Source organism: Anopheles coluzzii, chromosome 3, assembly GCF_943734685.1.
Source record: "Anopheles coluzzii chromosome 3, AcolN3, whole genome shotgun sequence".
In the NCBI taxonomy this organism is placed as follows: Eukaryota; Metazoa; Arthropoda; class Insecta; order Diptera; family Culicidae; genus Anopheles; species Anopheles coluzzii.
The window spans coordinates 48,114,456-48,134,864 of NC_064671.1; the positions used below are offsets into that span (position 1 = coordinate 48,114,456).

General features: G+C 44.1%; 3 protein-coding genes across 9 annotated transcripts; all 3 read left to right on the forward strand.

Moving 5' to 3' along the window:
* On the forward strand, window positions 1–3,101 carry LOC120958231 (protein croquemort-like). Of its 4 annotated transcripts, none has more exons than XM_040380875.2 (5): window positions 1–138; window positions 891–1,694; window positions 1,781–2,619; window positions 2,694–2,784; window positions 2,856–3,101. In XM_040380875.2, exons 2-5 carry the CDS (start codon window positions 1,254–1,256, stop codon window positions 2,967–2,969), a joined length of 1,485 nt encoding a protein of 494 aa, XP_040236809.1. In that variant the 5' UTR covers window positions 1–138; window positions 891–1,253; the 3' UTR covers window positions 2,970–3,101. The 4 variants fall into 4 exon arrangements, with proteins under 4 accessions (XP_040236809.1, XP_040236806.1, XP_040236807.1 ...); XM_040380872.2 differs by lacking the exon at window positions 1–138 and adding an exon at window positions 205–741; XM_040380873.2 differs by lacking the exon at window positions 1–138 and adding an exon at window positions 205–548.
* A 4,318-nt stretch (window positions 3,102–7,419) lies between these two features.
* Window positions 7,420–11,327, forward strand: LOC120956941 (protein croquemort-like). Of its 4 annotated transcripts, none has more exons than XM_040378775.2 (6): window positions 7,420–7,535; window positions 8,815–9,094; window positions 9,168–9,473; window positions 9,578–10,383; window positions 10,465–10,555; window positions 10,625–11,327. In XM_040378775.2, exons 2-6 carry the CDS (start codon window positions 8,969–8,971, stop codon window positions 10,772–10,774), a joined length of 1,479 nt encoding a protein of 492 aa, XP_040234709.2. In that variant the 5' UTR covers window positions 7,420–7,535; window positions 8,815–8,968; the 3' UTR covers window positions 10,775–11,327. The 4 variants fall into 4 exon arrangements, with proteins under 4 accessions (XP_040234709.2, XP_040234712.2, XP_040234710.2 ...); XM_040378778.2 differs by lacking the exon at window positions 7,420–7,535 and adding an exon at window positions 7,557–7,643; XM_040378776.2 differs by lacking the exon at window positions 7,420–7,535 and adding an exon at window positions 7,976–8,215.
* Window positions 11,328–17,766: 6,439 nt separating this feature from the next.
* Window positions 17,767–20,326, forward strand: LOC120955604 (arrestin homolog). Its single transcript, XM_040376633.2, has 4 exons — window positions 17,767–18,165; window positions 18,541–19,351; window positions 19,442–19,571; window positions 19,665–20,326. Exons 1-4 carry the CDS (start codon window positions 18,057–18,059, stop codon window positions 19,764–19,766), a joined length of 1,152 nt encoding a protein of 383 aa, XP_040232567.1. The 5' UTR covers window positions 17,767–18,056; the 3' UTR covers window positions 19,767–20,326.
* Window positions 20,327–20,409: the final 83 nt, after the last annotated feature.

The window sequence follows — 20,409 nt, forward strand, 5'->3', positions numbered from 1 at the left end:
GACGCGTTTGGCGCGAACAATACCTGACCAGAGTTCAATCAGGGCGTTTCGCACTTAATTGCTAGGGATTGATCTACGCCTTTCTTTTTCCTTTTTCTCTGCTCACCTATCCACACCTGTTGCGGCACAGAGAGAGAGGTACTTAAAATTCTTTCAAGCCCTACCTCCCCCCACCCCCTCGCGCCTCAAGCTAGTACCATTGGCATAATGTGTTGATAAAAATAGCCCTGCAAGACGTGCAAGTCTTATTAGGATTTAAACCATTGTTACAAGTAGTGATCACTTTTAGTGTACAGAAATAGGGCAATCAAGAAGGATGCGTTACTTTAAGTTTCGTAAGTAAAACTCCCGTGTGCGTTAAATCATGCTTATGATCATTTTCGAAGTGGCCACAGTTGCATGATAGCAGGACTTTCGGTACAGCTCACAAAACAACGAAACCCCGTTACCATGGAAGGGTGCGATCGATCGATTGTCGCCAGCTCAAATCCGATAGGGAGCTGCAGTTTAATCGATCTCGATATTATACAATCGCTCCAGTGCACCGGGTGAGAACAATGTGCAACACCTCCCCAACACCAAACAACGCATAACTGGCCTTAAGTATGCAGTGTACAATAAACCTATATCTTCGCACAAGATAATACTAAACAATACAACAGCAAACCAATAAAAAAAACATGTACGAAAGCACACCAGCAGCAAAATAATGTATGGATTAGGTTCAAAGAAAAGATTACGGTACGTGTGCTGGCGTGAGGGGGGGGGGGACTTGAGTTCTGATAAACTTAATCGGTATTACAGTGCCATACGTTGTTATACACTACGCACAATCGTACAACACTACTAGTACACCTTCCATTCTCTAATCTGGCGATTTATCTTTATAGTACCCGACAGTAAATCAGTAACGACAGCAGGAGCATTTTGATCAAAATCTATAAAAAATATATAGCATCGAAATCCTCGTTAGCGTATCGTAGCACAAGGTAGCGAAAAGAAAACCAGGCAGAAAACCTATGCGATAAAGGCAACGGGAGGTTTGTAATCTGGCTTCTTTACCCGCTGGGGGCTCATCCTGCACTGCAGTGCCGTGTCAAAAGGTTAGTACACAGGTACCACCACGTACGAGTGGTCAAACCCGGTGTCGTGTTGTAGCAAATTCCAGTGACCGCACCAGACCGTGTGCCGGACAGTGTCTAAGGCAGTGTTACCAGTTGCTGTTGTTACTGCAGCTGCACACAGGCTGAACCATGTGCTGCTGTTCGAAGCGATATTCCAACAACGCCAAAAAGCTATGGGCCTTTGGCGGTGTGGTGGCCATCTTTGCGGCGGCCGCCTTTTTCGGCTTCGGTCTGCCCGCCATCATCGATGCCGTCGCGCTGACTGAGTTCCGCGTGAAGGAGGGTGCCCGCGTGTACGAGAACTTCTTCGACGGTGAGGTGCCGATCTTCTTCGACATCTATCTGTTTCACTGGACCAACCCGGAGCAGATCCGGGACCCGAACGTGCGGCCCAACTTTGTGCAGATGGGACCGTACGTCTTTTCCGAGCGCCACGAGCGTGGTATGGTATCGTTCAACGACAACGATACGATCACCTTCAACCAGAAACGCATCTGGCACTACATGCCCGAACTGTCGAATGGTGATTACTTCAACGATCGTGTGACGACGCTGAATCCAGTGCTGGCGGTAAGATATGGAGCCGTGTGCAAGCTGCAGGTCTTTGCTGACTAATTGAGCCCCGCCCCCCTTTATATTCTTATCACCACAATCAGACGGTCGGTAAAACGCTGGAAGGTGACCCTTTGCTGCCCCTGCTCGATGGTATCATAATGGCGAACAATCTGGCCGAGTTTCTGTACAAGGATGTGCCCGTACATGAGATGCTGTTCGATGGACATCCGGACACGCTGCTAACGACGTTGCGCGATTTGCTGGGCGCCCTGCCGCCCGGCACTGTGCCCGACATCAGCTTGCCCCCATGGGAAGGGTTTGGATGGTTCGTTGAGCGCAATGAAAGTCTCACGTACGATGGGACATTCCAGATGGGCACGGGTACGGATAATCACATCAACACGGGCGTAATGCGCCAGTGGAACAATGCGCCCCAGGTGCCGAACTATCGCGGAGTCTGCGGGCAGGTGCGCGGCTCGGCGGGTGAAGTGTGGCCACCGATGGGACGCAATCTGGGCGATAACATTCGGCCGCTTAATCTCTTCCTGCCCGATCTGTGCAGTGCGATCACGTTGCGCCATGAGCGCGAGTTTACGGTGCACGGGCTGGATGGTGAGCTGTGGGTCGGCGATGCACGAAACTTTGACAACGGACACACCATCCCGGAAACCGAGTGCCAGTGTACATCGCCCATCGACCAGTGTCCGTTCTATCGGCCCGGTGTGCTCGACGTGTCGGAGTGCAAGTTCGGTGCGCCGCTGGTAGTAAGCTATCCGCACTTCTACCTCGCCCATCCCAGTTACCGGACGGCTGTGACGGGAATGGAGCCGGACCGTGCCAAGCACGAGTTCCGCTTCGCATTGCATCCATTCTCCGGCATCCCAATGGCGGCCAATGGTCGCATTCAGTACAATATGCATCTCAGAGATAATGGCATGGCGTAAGTAGTTTCTGTGTTTTTGTGTGTCATTCGCTTTGTGAATGTGTGCTAACTGGTGCACCTTTCCACTGCAGGCTGTTCCGAGACGTGCCAGACGTTATCATTCCCGCATTTTGGATAGAGCAGCGCATGGTACTTACCAAAGATATTGCCGATGATCTGAAGGTACAGTTACTGTCGCACTATTTTCAATACTTTGCGGTACATTTTATCGAAAAACGTTCTCATCTTTCCAGCTTATCGAAGACCTTCGATGGGGATTCATCTATACTGCTTTCGCACTGTGCGGTGTGGCCGCTTTGCTGCTGGGACTGTCGCTCTACGCTGCATTCTTCGTGTGGAAAGACTAACACTTAAGCTATATACTGTCGGAACGACAAACCTGACCGAGTGATTCATTATATATTTGTTTTATATACTTATTCCTATGGTTTTCTTTTTAATAAATAAACTCTGGGCTGTGCTCAAGTTTTGGATAAATAGTTTTGGAGTTTTTTCCCCCTTTTCTGTGGTTATCAATCTTTTATCTCTACCTGGATGACCTAAGCGTTTAGTGTAATTTGTATGAAATGACCATCGCATCGCCGACTAGCCTTCCGGAGGATAAAGTCACTACAAGATAACAGGATGTTTACTTAATCCAGCGTATAAGGAGTCTTTAGGAGAGTTAGAGATAAGAAGGAAAGGGAGAACTTTTTCTCTGGATATAAAATGATCGACTGGCTTCCAGGGCTTTGAGCGACGTTGACTTTATAATTAGATGACTATGACTTTAACTAGACGACGTTGTTGACTCGTCTATATCTAGAGTTGCTTTAGTTATCACCATTCATTTATATTGTGAATTTAGTGTATCTTGAATCGTGAAACCGGATGAGATCGACTCGAGCCTTAAGGGATTTGAAGTGCTTGAAAATAGCCCGATCTCATTAATTGGACTTTTAACTGCCTTTCAACTACAGTCTAAATCCATGCACCACAGATTACGCTTTAACGGCTGTGACACACTGTCGTCCTCGTGGACATTGACCGATGGCAAGTCCAGTCGACTGGGATTAAGGTCCCTAGGCAGTAAGACGAGTTGAGGCTCCCTATACATGGTGAGTGAAGGGGTGTGTAGCTGGCTTCTAGCTTGCTGTTTGGAGATTGAACAGTCTCCTTTAATTGCTGTGGGTGCTCATGGATGGACTGACCGGGGAAGGGAGGGTTCAAGTGATTCGCCAGTCTCGGGATCCTAGTAGTCCTAATCTCTGTCATCTTTTATACATACTACCGATCTACGGACCCTCCAAAAGTGACGGGGTCCTAGGCGATCGCCTAGTCAGCCTACCGTTAGAGCCGCTGCTAAGGACGGCACGGCGGTCCTTCGTATTGCAATGAGATTCGCCTATCTTAAACCGATCAACGACTAAATAGCCTAATAAAATCACTCACCTCTTGTGGTCAAATACACCCCAAGCGCCACAGATTGATCCGGATTGATCCGGATTGATCCAGCCTGATCCAGACTGATCCAGACTGATCCGGACTGATCCGGACTGATCCGGACTGATCCGAACTGATCCGGACTGATCCGGACTGATCCGGACTGATCCGGACTGATCCGGATTGATCCAGCCTGATCCGGACTGATCCAGACTGATCCAGACTGATCCGGACTGATCCGGACTGATCCGGATTGATCCGGACTGATCCGGACTGATCCGGACTGATCCGGACTGATCCGGACTGATTCGGACTGATCCGGATTGATCCGGACTGATTCGGACTGATCCGGACTGATCCGGACTGATCCGGACTGATCCGGACTGATCCGGATTGATCCGGACTGATCCAGACTGATCCAGACTCATCTGGACTGATCCGGACTGATCCGGACTGATCCGGACTGATCCGGACTGATCCGGACTGATCCGGACTGATCCAGACTGATCCGGACTGATCCGGACTGATCCGGACTGATCCGGACTGATCCGGACTGATCCGGACTGATCCGGACTGATCCGGACTGATCCGGACTGATCCGGACTGATCCGAACTGATCCGGACTGATCCGGACTGATCCGGACTGATCCGGACTGATCCGGACTGATCCGGACTGATCCGGACTGATCCGGACTGATCCAGACTGATCCGGACTGATCCGGATTGATCCGGACTGATCCGGACTGATCCGAACTGATCCGAACTGATCCGGATTGATCCGGACTGATCCGGACTGATTCGAACTGATCCGGACTGATCTGGACTGATCCAGACTGATCCGGACTGATTCGGACTGATCCGGACTGATTCGAACTGATCCGGACTGATCCGGACTGATCCGGACTGATCCGGACTGATCCGGACTGATCCGGACTGATTCGAACTGATCCGGACTGATCCGGATTGATCCGGACTGATCCGGACTGATTCGGACTGATCCGGACTGATCCGGACTGATCCGGACTGATTCGGACTGATCCAGACTGATCCGGATTGATCCGAACTGATCCGAACTGATCCGGATTGATCCGGACTGATCCAGACTGATCCGGACTGATTCGGACTGATCCGGACTGATCCGGACTGATCCGGACTGATTCAACTGATCCGGATTGATCCGGACTGATCCGGACTGATCCGGACTGATCCGGACTGATCCGGACTGATCCGGACTGATCCGGACTGATTCGGACTGATCCGGATTGATCCGGACTGATTCGGACTGATCCGGACTGATCCGGACTGATCCGGACTGATCCGGACTGATCCGGACTGATCCGGACTGATCCGAACTGATCCGGACTGATCCGGACTGATCCATCACTAGCCAGGCTCCGGTGGGCTGGTTTTGTTGTACGCATGGAATCAGCCAAGAGGCGAATGAGGCCAATTAGCTCAAAGTCTCTATAAAAATAAAGAAAAATAAAATGGAATCGGACGACCCAGCCCGTAAACTCTTTTAGGCCGTCCACAAGGACAAAGGAGGCCGGGATAACGGACCGGCAGACCAAGGCGCGAAACCGCGAGCGGTTTCGGACACTCCTGAGGCAGGCCAATACAGCAAAGCGGTTGTAGCGCCGGATAAGTAAGTAAGTAAGTAATGCACAATACAAAGTTTTCACACACACTAGATCGTTGAATTCTCTCGTCATTTTAAACATTAAACCTAGAATTCCGTTTGGTAGAGGTAAGCAATACAAATGCTGCTACCTGATACGCACACATGTTTCACGAACACAACTATTCGGGTTGGCTCGGTAAAGGTCGGGTGGGCGCCAGAACGCAAAGGCGTAGACTTTTTCATGAGTTTGTATGACTTCGGCTATTTTGGACCATACGTGTAGGTGCTGACACCCGATTGCGTGTTCGGAATCAATTCCATAGCCGATTCCAATTCCGGAACCGATCCTGGAACCAATTCCGGAGCCGATCCTGGAACTAATTTCGGAGCCGAATCTGATTTCGGAATTGATTCCGGAAACTGGTAACGGAACTACTATCCGGAATTGATCGCAAACAAATTAGGAGCTGCCGGAATGGATTCCGACGAAAAGTTCGTTTTTCCCATCACAACTAAGCACCACTCACTGGCTATCCACCCAGCAACAGATGGTGCCACCAGCTTTTTTTAATTTATTTTTTAAATGATCCAGTCGATATTCCCTGCACCCAGCAACAGATGGCGCCACCACATTTTTTTTTAATTTATTTTTTAAATTTCCCAGTCGTTATTCCCTGTTAAACGGAAACCTTTAAGAATTACTTCTAGACTGAGAGCTTGAGCCTTTAACATCCCCTTTAGACGTCATTTAATGCACTTGTGTCGGTGTGGATATGGAGTTCCTTCCTGCGCCAAATAATTTGAAAAATGCCCTCTGGGATTTCTATTTGTCAGCCAGGGGTGCCAAACGTGTGGATCAAAATAGGTGGCACTAACCCGGCGCTCTAGCAGCAATCGAACACGACATCGAACATGAAAAATGTATGGGATTTGACATGTTCGATTTGTTGGTTATCAAATCGAACATGTCAAATCTCATATATTTTTCATGTTCTATGTCGTGTTCGATTGCTGCTAGAGCGCTGCCTAACTGATTACAGTTAATTGCAATTGATTACTCAACACCAGTGTTGTTAATTGTCGACATTTTTTTATGATATTCGCAGTAAGCGGGTGTCAAAACCATTTTTTTATCATGATATTCATGGTTACCATGACACGACTTTCCAAAAGCGACAATCATTTGTGCATTCACAATCAATGCTTTTGCGATGACATGATTGCAAAAAATGTAGAATGAATGTCATTTGACATTTTTCAGTGAGAATCCAGAACTGCTTAATCGTGCGTTTACCGATACTAAGCCATTAGACCACTTGATATTTTCACTCAGTGAACCAGGAAAATGGTATTCTCTTACAGGAGTATAGAAATTCACGCGAAAACACGAAAAAAGGACCCATTTTTGATGAAGATCTAGTTCACTTGTTGTACGGCAAAATCAAAAAGTCAAATGATTGTAGCAGAAAAAATATCATCGTATCAAATGATATTTTTTTCCGTGATTGTCAAATGAATGCGTGGATCTAGAATGCGATGCTTCAAAAAGTATCATTTTGTAAAATTTTATGTCGACGACTATCACCGTTCGCAACACTGCTCAACACACAGTGCAGGATAAATTTACAAAAAAATAGAAAAGATGCATTTTTACTTTTTGCAGCTATGGCAAGATAACTATTAATCGTTGTGATATATTCGAGGAAAAAGGTTCTTATAAATAACAATATTAAAATAAAGTTTGACATCTCTGACACCGTGGAACGGTTTGACAGGCAACAATATTTATTTCCTTGGACGTTTCGCTTTGTTTTCATTTGAGTGGCGTAGGCAAAGTGGTGGAATCATAGTGTAGCGGGTGAAAATAAAGGTAAATTTTTCAGTGTTGTATATTGTGTCCTTTGTTAAATACAATAGCAAACTCTTTCTTAAACCCATGTGAAAAAGATACCTTTCAAGCAATACAATGTATCGATAGGTAAGGTAGTGAAAGTGCACGATGAATAAGCGAGTTCGCACGGAAAGGGTGTGGGCGATTGAAGCCATAGCTTATGAAACCAAATTTAAATCTCCGTTCCAAGCAGGTCCAAGCTCTCATTTCTAAGTCGATTTTATAAAAGCACTCCAGATAAATATCAACCAAAGTGCATTTGCTCCTAGTGACGCAAATAATCTAAAACTGCAGCACTGTGTCTTGCTCAGGTCAAGGCATGTATGGGGCACCGACGCGCAAATACAAACATTGGTTATCAGTGAAACTGTATGCTCTTCACCGTAATCAATTTCTAACAGTAGCCTTCAAACATTCATCTGGCAATGCAAAGCTTCGGTGATACTGCTTGTCTAACGTAGATTGAACCGTATCGGAGACGGCGGCGGAGTGATGCGATCTCGAACTTGCATCACACAGCCACACGTAATGTGGCTCTGTGCTTGAGCGCTCGGTTTCTCTAACGCTAAAGTTTTACGTTCCAGCAAGGTCGTTTGCAATGCTGTAACTGCCCGTCTCAACCTGTCCGCGTCCTCTAGAGTCATGCGATGCGATTACCGGTAAAGTAGGCTTCGATGAGTCAGTGGTGTGACGTTCTTCGCGGCGTGGGCACGAAATGCATTGTGGAAAAGGTTGTAAAAGAATTTAAAATTTTAATTCAATTATCAACCGAAAACATGCGACAAATTGCATAAATGCGATATTGCAACACAAATCCATTTTGTGCTTTGTTCGTTTATTGCTTGAAGGTAAGCAGTAGTACTCTGCGCAGCGCGTAACGTGCTGTACGGAGTAGCAATATGGTGAGGGTCACTCACATTTTGCATCCCATAACCTAATGAGTATCGTTTGATGCTGAATAAAACGGGTTTTTATCATGTTCAGCAGCGCCACACACTCATGTCGGACAGCTTGAGCTGACACATTTATGATAAAAGTAAGGGTGACTTAGCGATAAGGTACAAAGGAGAGGAAATCGGCACTGAGAGTGATTCTTTGTTTCCGCTTTGGCGTGCGTCTGTGACTCATTGCAAAAAGTCATGAAAACTCATGACATAATGACCGTTTTGCTCACCGGTTTTGACAATGGCCTTTCCACTTTCACCAACCATTGTTCATCCATTTCCATCGTTTCATAATATTTATCTTTTCCCCGCAGCACACTGGATGAGCTGATAAGAGGGACAACAGTGCGCGTGACGACACCAAAACCTACCGCCACAAGGACAGCGGCCATACAATACCAAAGCAATATAGAGGCGTTATAACGCAATCCACCCAAAACAAAATATTGCCCTCAGCTGCAAACTACAATGTGTTCACCATGTACAGACTTTCAGAAAAAGTTTATATCACTAGGATGTTCGTCCTTTCTAATCTTGCTAGCGATTACACTAGGCGTGCTTTGGCCATCCCTGTCCGAGCAGGTGCTGCACAATGTAAGTTCGCTAGTCAACCCAATTTGCATACTTTTTCTGATTGCGTTCTGTTTTGCCGTTCCACAATCTATAGAAACTGGTCATTAAGAATGGATCGTCGAACTATGACAACTGGATTCGGACACCTATACCCATGTATCTGGAGGTATATTTCTTTAACTGGACTAATCCGGATGAGGTTAAGACGAAGAACGGTACTAAGCCACACTTTGTGGAGATGGGACCGTACACGTTTTCCGAGGTTCACGAACGTGTCAACCTAGTCTGGAACGCTAACAGTACGGTAACATATGAGCAGCGCAGGACGTGGCATTTTGTACCGGAGCTATCGAAAGGCACACTGGATGATCAAGTTACAAATTTGAACGTTATCACCTTGGTAAGTAATAAGTAGGCGGAAAGCTATTTTCAACCATTTTTGCACATTTAATCATCAAATATAAATTACCCAACGTAATCTATTTGTTTCGTGCCTCTTTCCAGAATGCTGCACATTTTTTACGCAATACATATCCCCTGCTTAGACCACTAATAAATATATTCCTTAAAACGGATGGTTCGTTGCTGTGGAAAAACAAACCAGTGCGCGAGCTGCTGTTCGAAGGCGTTAAAGATCCACTACTAGATCTGCTGAAGACTATCAATAGCACATCACTGAACATACCGTTTGATAAGTTTGGCTGGTTTGTTGGGCGTAATCTGAGCGACACGTTTGACGGCACCTTCACGATGAGAACGGGTGCGGATGGGCTGGAAAGCATGGGCTTCCTAACGCAGTGGAACGGTTCACCCAACACCGGCATGTACCGGGGAAAGTGCGGCGAAGTGTACGGTACGTCCGGCGAGCTTTGGCCAGCCTCTAGCAATGTTCCGGCAAACATTACACTCTTCCCATCGGACATTTGTCGTTCCATTACGCTGCAAGGCAGGGAACAAGTTTCGCTGTACAACATACAGGGCACGAAGTACGTTGGCGACGATCGTGTTTTCGACAACGGTGTAAAATACCCCGAGGCTAGCTGCTGGTGCAACTCCAATCCCACCCAATGCCCCGACCTTAAGCCGGGTGTGTTTAATGCTTCCGCCTGCAAATATGGATCGCCAACGTTCGTATCGTTTCCGCACTTTTATCTGGCCGATGAAAGCTACCAAACTGCTGTAACGGGACTGCGGCCAAATCAAACGGAGCACGAGTTTTACATGGCAATCGAGCCATCGACTGGCATTCCGTTGGACGTTCGTGCCCAGCTGCAGATCAATGAGCACTTGCAGCCGATAAAAGGGTTTAGGTATGGTGCACCATGTTAGCCATCGATAATCGTGAATCAGATAAATGTTAACACTTGTTTTTTTTTATATCTACCATACAGTTTCTACGAGCATGTACCGGACGTAATGGTACCGATGATCTGGTTCCGACAACGTGCAACCCTGACGCAAGAGCTGGCAGAACAGGCGAAGGTAAGGTGTTTTTGATTTTGCGTGACTTAGTTTGCTGTCTTAATATCCACATTGAATTATTTGTCACAGCTTGCACTGGCACTACCGTCGCTCGGCATCTACGTGGCGGTCTTCTTTGGCTCTATCGGTATTATCATGACGTCCGTATTCCTATTCTGCAGTATCAAAAAATGGTCCCAAAGCGCAGAGGTAGTTCCGTACGAAGAGCTACAAAATTAACGTGTTAAAAGCATCGACGCAAACAAAAAATATCCAGCAAAAGTGCCTTAAAGTGATAAACCAATTGGGCAATTCCAAAGAAGATGCGGAAAGATATATTTTGTTTCGTTAGTAATGCGTTTCGTTAGTAATACTCTTTTAATTTGAGCTTCATTTTTACAACTTTTTTCTTGCCTCACTTTTACTCAGTTCTTAAGAAGTGCCAAAAAAAAAAGATAAAAAAATATCCGAATGCACGGATAAATTAGTTATTTCAATTTTGTCTGAGTTAGACTAAATACTATTGTGGTTGCAGTAGTTTCTATAGGCACTAGCATCTTTATAATTGTACTAAAATTGCTCAATCAAAAGCGTGTTTCGTTACCGATTGGATTCCTTTGCTGCATAATATAGACTGAGAATTACGAGAAATGTAGTAATTTACGATCGAGTTGTATATAAAACCGATAACAAAGAGTAAAAATGAATTAGAATCTAAAGAATAGACATTCTAATCTGAAGACAGGTTTTGTATATTTACAAAAAGTACATAAAATATATTTTACTTGGTGAACGTGTTTTTTTTATTATGTAAAATTAGACTCTAATAAACAAAAAAAAGTTTAAAACGTAAAAACTGCATACTTTTATTTTGTATTAACCCTATTACTATCAATCGGTTATCCGTGAAGCTTACCCAATCCTTATTATTTCTATTTTTTATTGTGCCGTTCACGGAGCACATAAAGAGAGCTTGATTCTGAACTATTATCGGGAACCTGAGTGAAACTGATCCTAAACCCATACCGGTTCTGTTACCGATTCTGAACCTGTAGCAGATCTAGCAATCGCGTATTGCTTTTCGACCAAAAGAGCCACATCCTACAAAAATTGTCCGTAGAGTTCCACATGAAGAGCCAAATAAATAGGCCAAGAGTAAAAATGTGTAAACGTTCTATGAAATACAGTATAACCTCACTGATTGGCTATTTTTTAGTTGGGTTGTTCATTAGTTGGCACCTCAATAGTTGGGTCGTCTCCAACCAATGAGGTTGTGCTTTGGCAGAAAGTAACATCGGCATGGTTGCCATGGAGGCTATTAAGCAAAGCCATTGCGATGAATTTCAGTTGGAATAACTAAGTGTTCAGAATAAAAATTGTTTTATGCTTTGCCGATCACAGTAGACTGTAATTGTATGAAGTAATAGTTAGTCTTAATAAAACAATCAGCGAGCTCGGACCTCTTTAGGTTATCGGCGTAGAAAAGCAGAAAGAAGAGGAACGGAATCACGGAATCCCGCAGTTTTCTGGAATAGGCTACGACACTTGGAAGTTTCGCGTTGAGATATATACAGTGAACCCTCTCTTATTTGAGAGGCGATGGGACTGTCGAATAAGAGGGGTTTTCAAATTACAGAGGTGGAAAGTGAATGAAAGGTCCATCCAAACAAGAAAGAGACAGAACATTTAGTATGCAGCCTTAACTGTTGCTATAGGAAACTGCGAACAGGATTGCCAATTTGAGCATACATCATTCAATAACCATGGCAACACCATACACAAATAAGAGGGACAAAGATTTCAGAGGTTTTCCAAATTAGAGGAACAAAAATGGACTGGAAATCAAGGGACTGTGCAAAATGTTCAAATAAGAGAGGTTTTTCAAATTGGAGAGGTGTCAAATAAGAGAGGGTTCACTGTATATACAGTAGAACGTCGATTATCCGGGGGCGGATTAACCGGCGGGCGGCTTAACCGTGCGCATAAATGTGACAGCTGTTTAAACGTACAGCGAACATTTGCAGCGATAGTCAAGTGGGCAACCAGATTTTTGTGTAGCTGTGAGGTGTCTAAAGGTATTTTCGAAATTCAGTTTTGTTCATGAACAGTTGTTAAACCTGTAGTTATTGATTAAAATATTATTTTAATAACGATTAATCGATTTATTCAAGTTGGATTAATCATAAAACTAATCAAAAACTAGTAATATAATAATTTTTATATGAAAATGACATTTCTTGGACCATTATCCGTGCAAATCGATTAACCGGTAACCGTCCAGTCCCGAGCTGCCCGGATAATCGATGTTCTACTGTATATATATATGAAAGCTTCGAAAGTATGGGACACAATAGTGTAGGATATTCTAGCAGCGGTTAGTGAGGGGGCCAAGTTTGAAGAAATGGAGGCAAAGGGCATGTCCCTGCTGGTGAGTTTCATCTGCGAGAAATACTTGCCATGCATTCAAGAGCAGTCCACGGCAAAGGAATTTTGGGAAGCTCTCAAAAATACATTTGCCAAGATGTCCTCGGGAAGGTAGATGGATAGAAGGATCCAGATTGCTGACTTTAAATTGAAGGAAAGGACATCGTTGCGCAACTGCTGAATTAAGGACCTAGTTTGGCAACTTTGAATGCCCGAATCGAAGCTAGAAAACACAATGTCTGCTCGGCCATAAGGGTAACCCTGCCAGAAACCTATCACCCCCTTGGAAAACCTACCCGAATCCGAAGTGACGTATGAGATGATCAATAACCAGTTGCTAGGTGACGAATGCAACGGCTTGGATCTTTCTCGTTTACGATCTAATTGTAAGTGTTTATTACAATTCGAAATTGTTCTTATATTCTATCTTACTTTCTACTCAACCCCGTTTTGCGGGATTTTACCCTTATTTTGCCTGTATCGCGCGTATTTTTTTTTTTTGTTTTACGCGAGAACCGATATGTAAATTTACCGCCTTAGCATGTCCTTTACCTCGCATGGACATTTTTACCGCGATTCATTTTGAACTCGCTTAAGCGTCACTTTTTTTTGCGTTATCTTTTTTTTAACGTATACCCTTAATGTAGTTTTTAAAGGTGAATATGTTTGTTGTTCTGCGTGCAGGTGTTTGAATGGATCAATCGTCATATGCTAAATGTGTTATAAACCTTTTATCTTGATTCAAAGCTTGTTCAGCTGCGTCAACGTTTTGAATATGTTGTAAGTTTAATTATTTATGTATCGATTCTTACCGGATGCATCGATTTTTATTACCTTAATCATATGTTTGTTCTTATTTGCCATCGCCGCTATGACTCTTTATCGTAACCATCTGGCTTCTCGGTATTTTATTTTTTTTTATTCAGTAGGGACGGCTTTGCATCGGTATTTTATTATTATCACGAATAATGAAAAAACGGATATTGAATGGGTATTGACCATTTTACATCGTTTTAAATTCAAACAATTCGTTAAATTTAATATTTACAATTTAAATTAAACTGTGAAGTTCTGAGCAATGTAAGAAAGCTCATTTCTGGATGCTGGAATCAAGTGCCAGTGTCCAAATGATTAATTTGAAGCAGTATTTTTCATCAGTGAAAATCTTGAACCAACCAATGTACATCGATGTACCGAAGAATCCAGAATCCCTCGTGACCAAGGAAACAAGAGTCATTCAGCCGTACCGGCGAACTCGTTCGTTCCTGGGAACGTTCGCCGCGACGCTCATTTTCACTCATTTCATAGCCCTCTAGATCAAAAATTAGAAAACCGTATAGATTTTGTTCTGGTCAACCTACCAGTACAACCCTGTCCACTCATGAGCGACGAATGTTTCTCGTCGAACGAGTTCGCCGGTACGGCTGAATGAATTCATATCGATCCTGGAACCGAGCATAAACCCATATCAGTCTTGGAACGAATCACGAATCCATAACGGTCCTGGAACTACTGATCCTGCAACCAATAATAGACCCATCACGACCTTAAAACCGAAAAGCCATACCTGTCCTAGAACCGATCACGAAGACATAGCGACCTGGTAATCAATCACAAACTCATACAAACTGTAATGACAAAACCATTACATATTTCCCGCGTGTCAGTAAATAATCGATCATCAAGTGTAATGCATGACGTTTCTTCATACGGTCCATGAAGTTCCAAAATGGTTTTGGACAAGCCCGAATGGATATCTGGATACGGCGGATGTAATTAGCATACGATTTTTGATTATAAATCTTGAGGCTGCAAGGATCTTCAATCTGCTAGGGATCCGTTATTATTGATGTCTAAGAATTTTAGTATATATTCAAATTTTATTGACTTGTCCTTTTGTGTCCCGAAATGTACAAGTGTCATACGAGACTGCATTACGTCTAATTTTAGAAGTCCATAGTTTATAAGACATTTGTTGTAATTGTGTATGTAGGCCATGGTCATGAAATCCATCACGAAATTAACACCGGTCCTGGAATTGATGCTGACCACACACCGGTCGTTTTACTATCCTTGAACCTGTTCCGGATGTGGAACGAATCGTAAACCTGTTCCAAACCTGGAACCGATACAATGCCTGCTTCGGTTCAGTAACCGACTCCGCAGCTTGACGACCCGATCCGAGCAGTTTTGTGCTTCATAAGAATTAGCGTAAAAATTAAGCGGATACACCTTTTCCAGCTACGTTCGAGTCTCCTGCCGTTTGCATCGAATCGGGAATCGCCTGCTTCGAATCGCATGCCACTACGATCGAATGCGTACTGCTACGGTTGAATCACATACCAGTAAGGATGAATCGTGTGCCACTACCATTATATTTCTGAAAGGTAGAGCATTGTAAACCGTTGTTTTGCGTTTGAAAGCTGTTTCCTATTTAGTCGATTTCCAATTTGCCAAATAATTTGAAGCCGTTTCATACAATATGTTATTTTTTTCATTTTTTTTTTTTTCTTAAAACGGACGAGAAAAGTTTTGTAAAAGGTAGGTACACATTTTCTGGATGCATTTCATCCATTTTCGTGACAAAAAACGATGATAACTTACTTGATTTCCGGCACAAGATTCGGCACGACCATTCCGTTCAATTACCAAAAAATCCTCCACCAGCTGCTTCCAGATGCGTTAGTGGAAATCGAAATTACTCTAGCGAGTACGTATAATGTATCCCGGCCTTAAGATCGTGAAAGTGGAAGAAAAAGTGAAAGAAAAGTTTATAGTGCACATTTGTGAAGCATAAAAGGATAAAAATAGAACGATGGAACGACTAGATAATGTTGGATACCATCTGTAATGAGAAGAATGTTCATAGTGAGAAGAGCCGCAAATTAACTCATGTGCCGTTAAATTTAATGTTTAAATTTTAAACTGCCATGTTCCTAACAAATGCTGTACGAAATATGGCATCAAAAATGTACGGAATTGGAATTCTTACGATAACTTCCATTTAATGAACATTAGAAATCCTCATACGGTTTTGTTTTTCACGTTGCTCGATTTCTATTTAAATTTCCATTGATTTTCAATTTTATATACAAAACATACCTTAAATATTCATAATTTGAATCAAGAAAAAAATTGTTTAAAAAATTATATTCTGTACTTTTGTACGGATTGTCAAAATATTTCATTATATTACACAAATCGATCGTAGCAGAACAGGATCTTAAATTTCTCTCTGTATATCAAATGATTCTTATCAATAAAAACCTATCAACAACGGAATCAAGCGGAAGGCACATTGTTGTAATTAAACCTAACAGCTTTTAATTTGTAACAAAAACATTTTATTATATTTTTTTTACTGCATTATGACTGCATGTTATGCAACCTAACCTGTTTGATCTAATTTTGCACTGGTTAGAGACACATAGTATCATAAAAATATGCCACTTCCAAGAGCACCAAATCCAATCAGCACCTTCGACGTACTTACGCATGCAAGTCGTCAATGTTTAGCAAGTGCCGTTTCTCAAAACACACATTTTTATTAAAGTTCATGGTCAGTTTCTTACAAGCAACATACGCCCGGCTGTTGCATCGCTGCTGGGAAATCAATCAAAAAAAAGGGGCGAAAACAAAACACACAAAACGATCCTTTCCAGCCTTGCGTAAAGCCTGTCAACAGGAAACCCTACGCCAGCCGTCACGAAGTAATCGTCCGGCATCCGTCCACCTTAAAGAGCAAACGCAAGCACAATTCAATCCACAAACCTACCTCACAGCAGTACCGTCTGGCAGTCAGTTGGTCGTGCCGCTCGGTCACGTGTTTCCGCCGTACGTGGATAGATGTTGGCAGAAGCGTAGACCCAAATGGCCACTGCTACCAAGGACCAAGGAAAATCGATCTGATCACATTACCCTAATTGATGGGAAGAGGGAGCCGAATCATCGCCATCCAGTCTAATCCAATGTCACTTTCAACGAACATTTGCTTACGGTTCGTAGTTTCTACAGACTTCATTACAAAAAAGGAACCCAAAACGGTCGTAAATGTGTCAATAATAGGCATGATGCGCCGCAACATTTATTGAGCTTGACTTCTTGTCCCTTGTTACGAAACACCAAGCGCCTCCTTTAACAGGCATCAACCGAGCTAACTCGGGGCACACATTTTGATCCATCTTGTTTGTGTCATAGGCAATGTGCGGTGTGATTTAAACACTGTTTTACTATCAAACTATACTCACGGTTAACGGCCAGAGAAGGAGAATGTCGGGGAAGCGGATCCTCTATGGAGATCCTGCTTTCTCCAAGTAATTATTCCCAAACCCCGAACATGCCCAACACATGCTTTGCACAAAAACAAAAACCTTGACACGTGCTGTTTACCGCCAAAAAATGTTGCCGAATGCCACGAGTGTCCGTTGCACATTTCATGCATATACTCATCCATACTTCGGGGCTTTTCGCCAAAAAAGCAGAACAAAAAAAACATCCCGGGAGGGAAAACGTTCCACCTACCAATTGTAAGAAGCACTTCTTGTTCGTGCGCTCGTGTCCAACAGAGCGCAAAAGACGTGTGGCCGCTCATAGCCTGCTGCCTGAATCACGAGCACACCAAGACACCAAACCGACGTACAACAGGTACAGCAACAACGGCTGTGACCGATCGATGGACGCATGCCGAACGGAGCTGACCGGCGAATGGCAGGATTCGGACCACGCGTAATTGGATCAGCAGCAATGTGTGCGACGCAACACCGTCCTGAAGGGAACGTGCGGAAAAAGCGTATAAATGGCGCCGAACCCACGGTATCTAATTCAGTTTGCGTTCATCGACAGGAACGACGGTTGTGATCCCTCCACTAGTGGTGACACGAATCATAAGCATTATTTCATACCTAAAAAACAAAATCTACAAAAAAAAAGCTTCATTCCCATCAAAAAAACTTTCTTGTGAAATCAACCGAGCTAACAAACAACATCCTGTGCAAAATCTAGCAGTGAAAGTGTGATATCGTATACCTGTACCTGTAAACCGTTGTGCGCGTGTGTGCCTTTGTGTATCAATTTTGTGGAAAACAGAAAATACATCAAAATGGTTTACAATTTCAAAGTCTTCAAGAAGTGCGCCCCTAATGGAAAGGTTACGCTGTACATGGGCAAGCGTGACTTTGTAGACCACGTTTCCGGCGTTGAACCGATCGGTGTGTATTCAAAGTTTGCATGTTTGGTGGCTAGAAACGCTATGCAACCCCCTGTCTGCCTCCCTCGGGAGATACGTTATGCAAAGGAGGCTTCTTCGGCCTCATCGTTACAAAACCGTTACCAAGAAACCATCATCAAAGCAATCATGTCATGTTCATATTAAGGATATTTTATAGGTTTCCAATACCCAGGTGTATTACACGCCGAAGCCAAGCTCTGTTCCTTTATTTTAAATTGCAATTAGATGCGTTAGATAAATCAGATTTATCGGTTAAGTGTAATTGAAAATTTTCATTTAATTTAAATGTTAAGCCAATACAAATGCGCTGTGATATTAAGGTGATTGAAATAGCACTGTTTCTCTCGCCCATTAGATGGTATCGTCGTCCTCGATGATGAGTACATTCGTGACAACCGTAAGGTATTCGGTCAGATTGTCTGCAGTTTCCGCTACGGCCGCGAAGAGGACGAGGTGATGGGACTAAACTTCCAGAAGGAGTTATGCCTCGCTTCCGAACAGATCTACCCGCGTCCGGAAAAGTCGGACAAGGAGCAGACCAAGCTCCAGGAGCGACTGCTGAAGAAGCTGGGTTCGAACGCCATCCCGTTCACGTTCAACATCTCGCCGAATGCCCCGTCTTCGGTCACGCTGCAGCAGGGCGAAGATGATAACGGAGACCCGTGCGGTGTGTCGTACTACGTGAAGATCTTTGCCGGTGAGTCGGAAACCGATCGTACGCACCGTCGCAGCACCGTTACGCTCGGCATACGCAAGATCCAGTTCGCACCGACCAAGCAGGGCCAGCAGCCGTGCACGCTGGTGCGCAAGGACTTTATGCTAAGCCCGGGAGAGCTGGAGCTCGAGGTCACACTAGACAAGCAGCTGTACCTGCACGGGGAGCGAATAGGCGTCAACATCTGCATCCGCAACAACTCGAACAAAATGGTCAAGAAGATTAAGGCCATGGTCCAGCAGGGTGTGGATGTGGTGCTGTTCCAGAATGGTAGCTACCGCAACACAGTGGCATCGCTGGAGACTAGCGAGGGTTGCCCAATTCAGCCCGGCTCCAGTCTGCAGAAGGTAATGTACCTCACGCCGCTGCTGTCCTCAAACAAGCAGCGACGTGGCATCGCCCTGGACGGTCAGATCAAGCGTCAGGATCAGTGTTTGGCCTCGACAACCCTGTAAGTACCAGCGTAATAAATGTTTTCCCTTCAGTATTGTGTACCAACAATACTTATGCAACCAACAATTCTTCCATTTCCTTTCTGTAGCTTGGCTCAACCGGATCAGCGAGATGCTTTCGGCGTTATCATATCGTATGCCGTAAAGGTTAAGCTTTTCCTCGGCGCACTCGGCGGCGAGCTGTCGGCGGAACTTCCATTTGTGCTGATGCACCCAAAGGTAAAATTATTTCAACTCAAATTATTTTGTATACACGACAAATACGACGAATGTTCATTTTTTTTCCTTCTTTCTACAACGCCCACCAAACAGCCCGGCACCAAGGCTAAGGTCATCCATGCCGACAGCCAGGCCGACGTAGAAACTTTCCGACAGGATACAATCGACCAGCAGGCATCAGTTGACTTTGAATAGACGACGCAACGGTTTGGAAATGCTACCTACTACCCCAGGCATGGGCTAACACGACGAACGAACTACTACTACTAAGCATAAAAAACAGGAAAAAAAATGGAAAACTTAAAAAATGGATCATACAACCGAACGCAAACGACCTACGACGATCGATCTCACTTCCCCGTCTTTTTCATCCTAAGCAATAGAACGATGGTAGAAAAGGAAGATAAAGATGGAGAGAAAGTCACGTGTATCAATGACGACGACTACCAAAACTGAAGACGTAACACATGTTCCCCAGCGAGCGGTAACTGTTCTGTTCTGACACCTTCCGCTCGACAATGTACCTTTTAAAAACATACAAATTAGAAATCGTCTTCACTACCTTCAACCAATCCGGCCACTTTGGTATATACTTTTCATAGAATCCTTCTGAGCGCAAGGACCCTATTGAAATTCAGTGTTATTTTGTAACTGCGACCAAATGCCTAGCTGAATGTTGTTGAACGAGTTATGTACATCAAAAGATTGAATAAAACAAAACAAAAATAAGAACATTGGTTTGAACACATCCAAAAGCGTTCGGTTGACTTGACTTATTAGTGCAGAGGAATCCCATCACAGGTCTTTTTACCACCCTTCATTCATACCCCTACCGTTG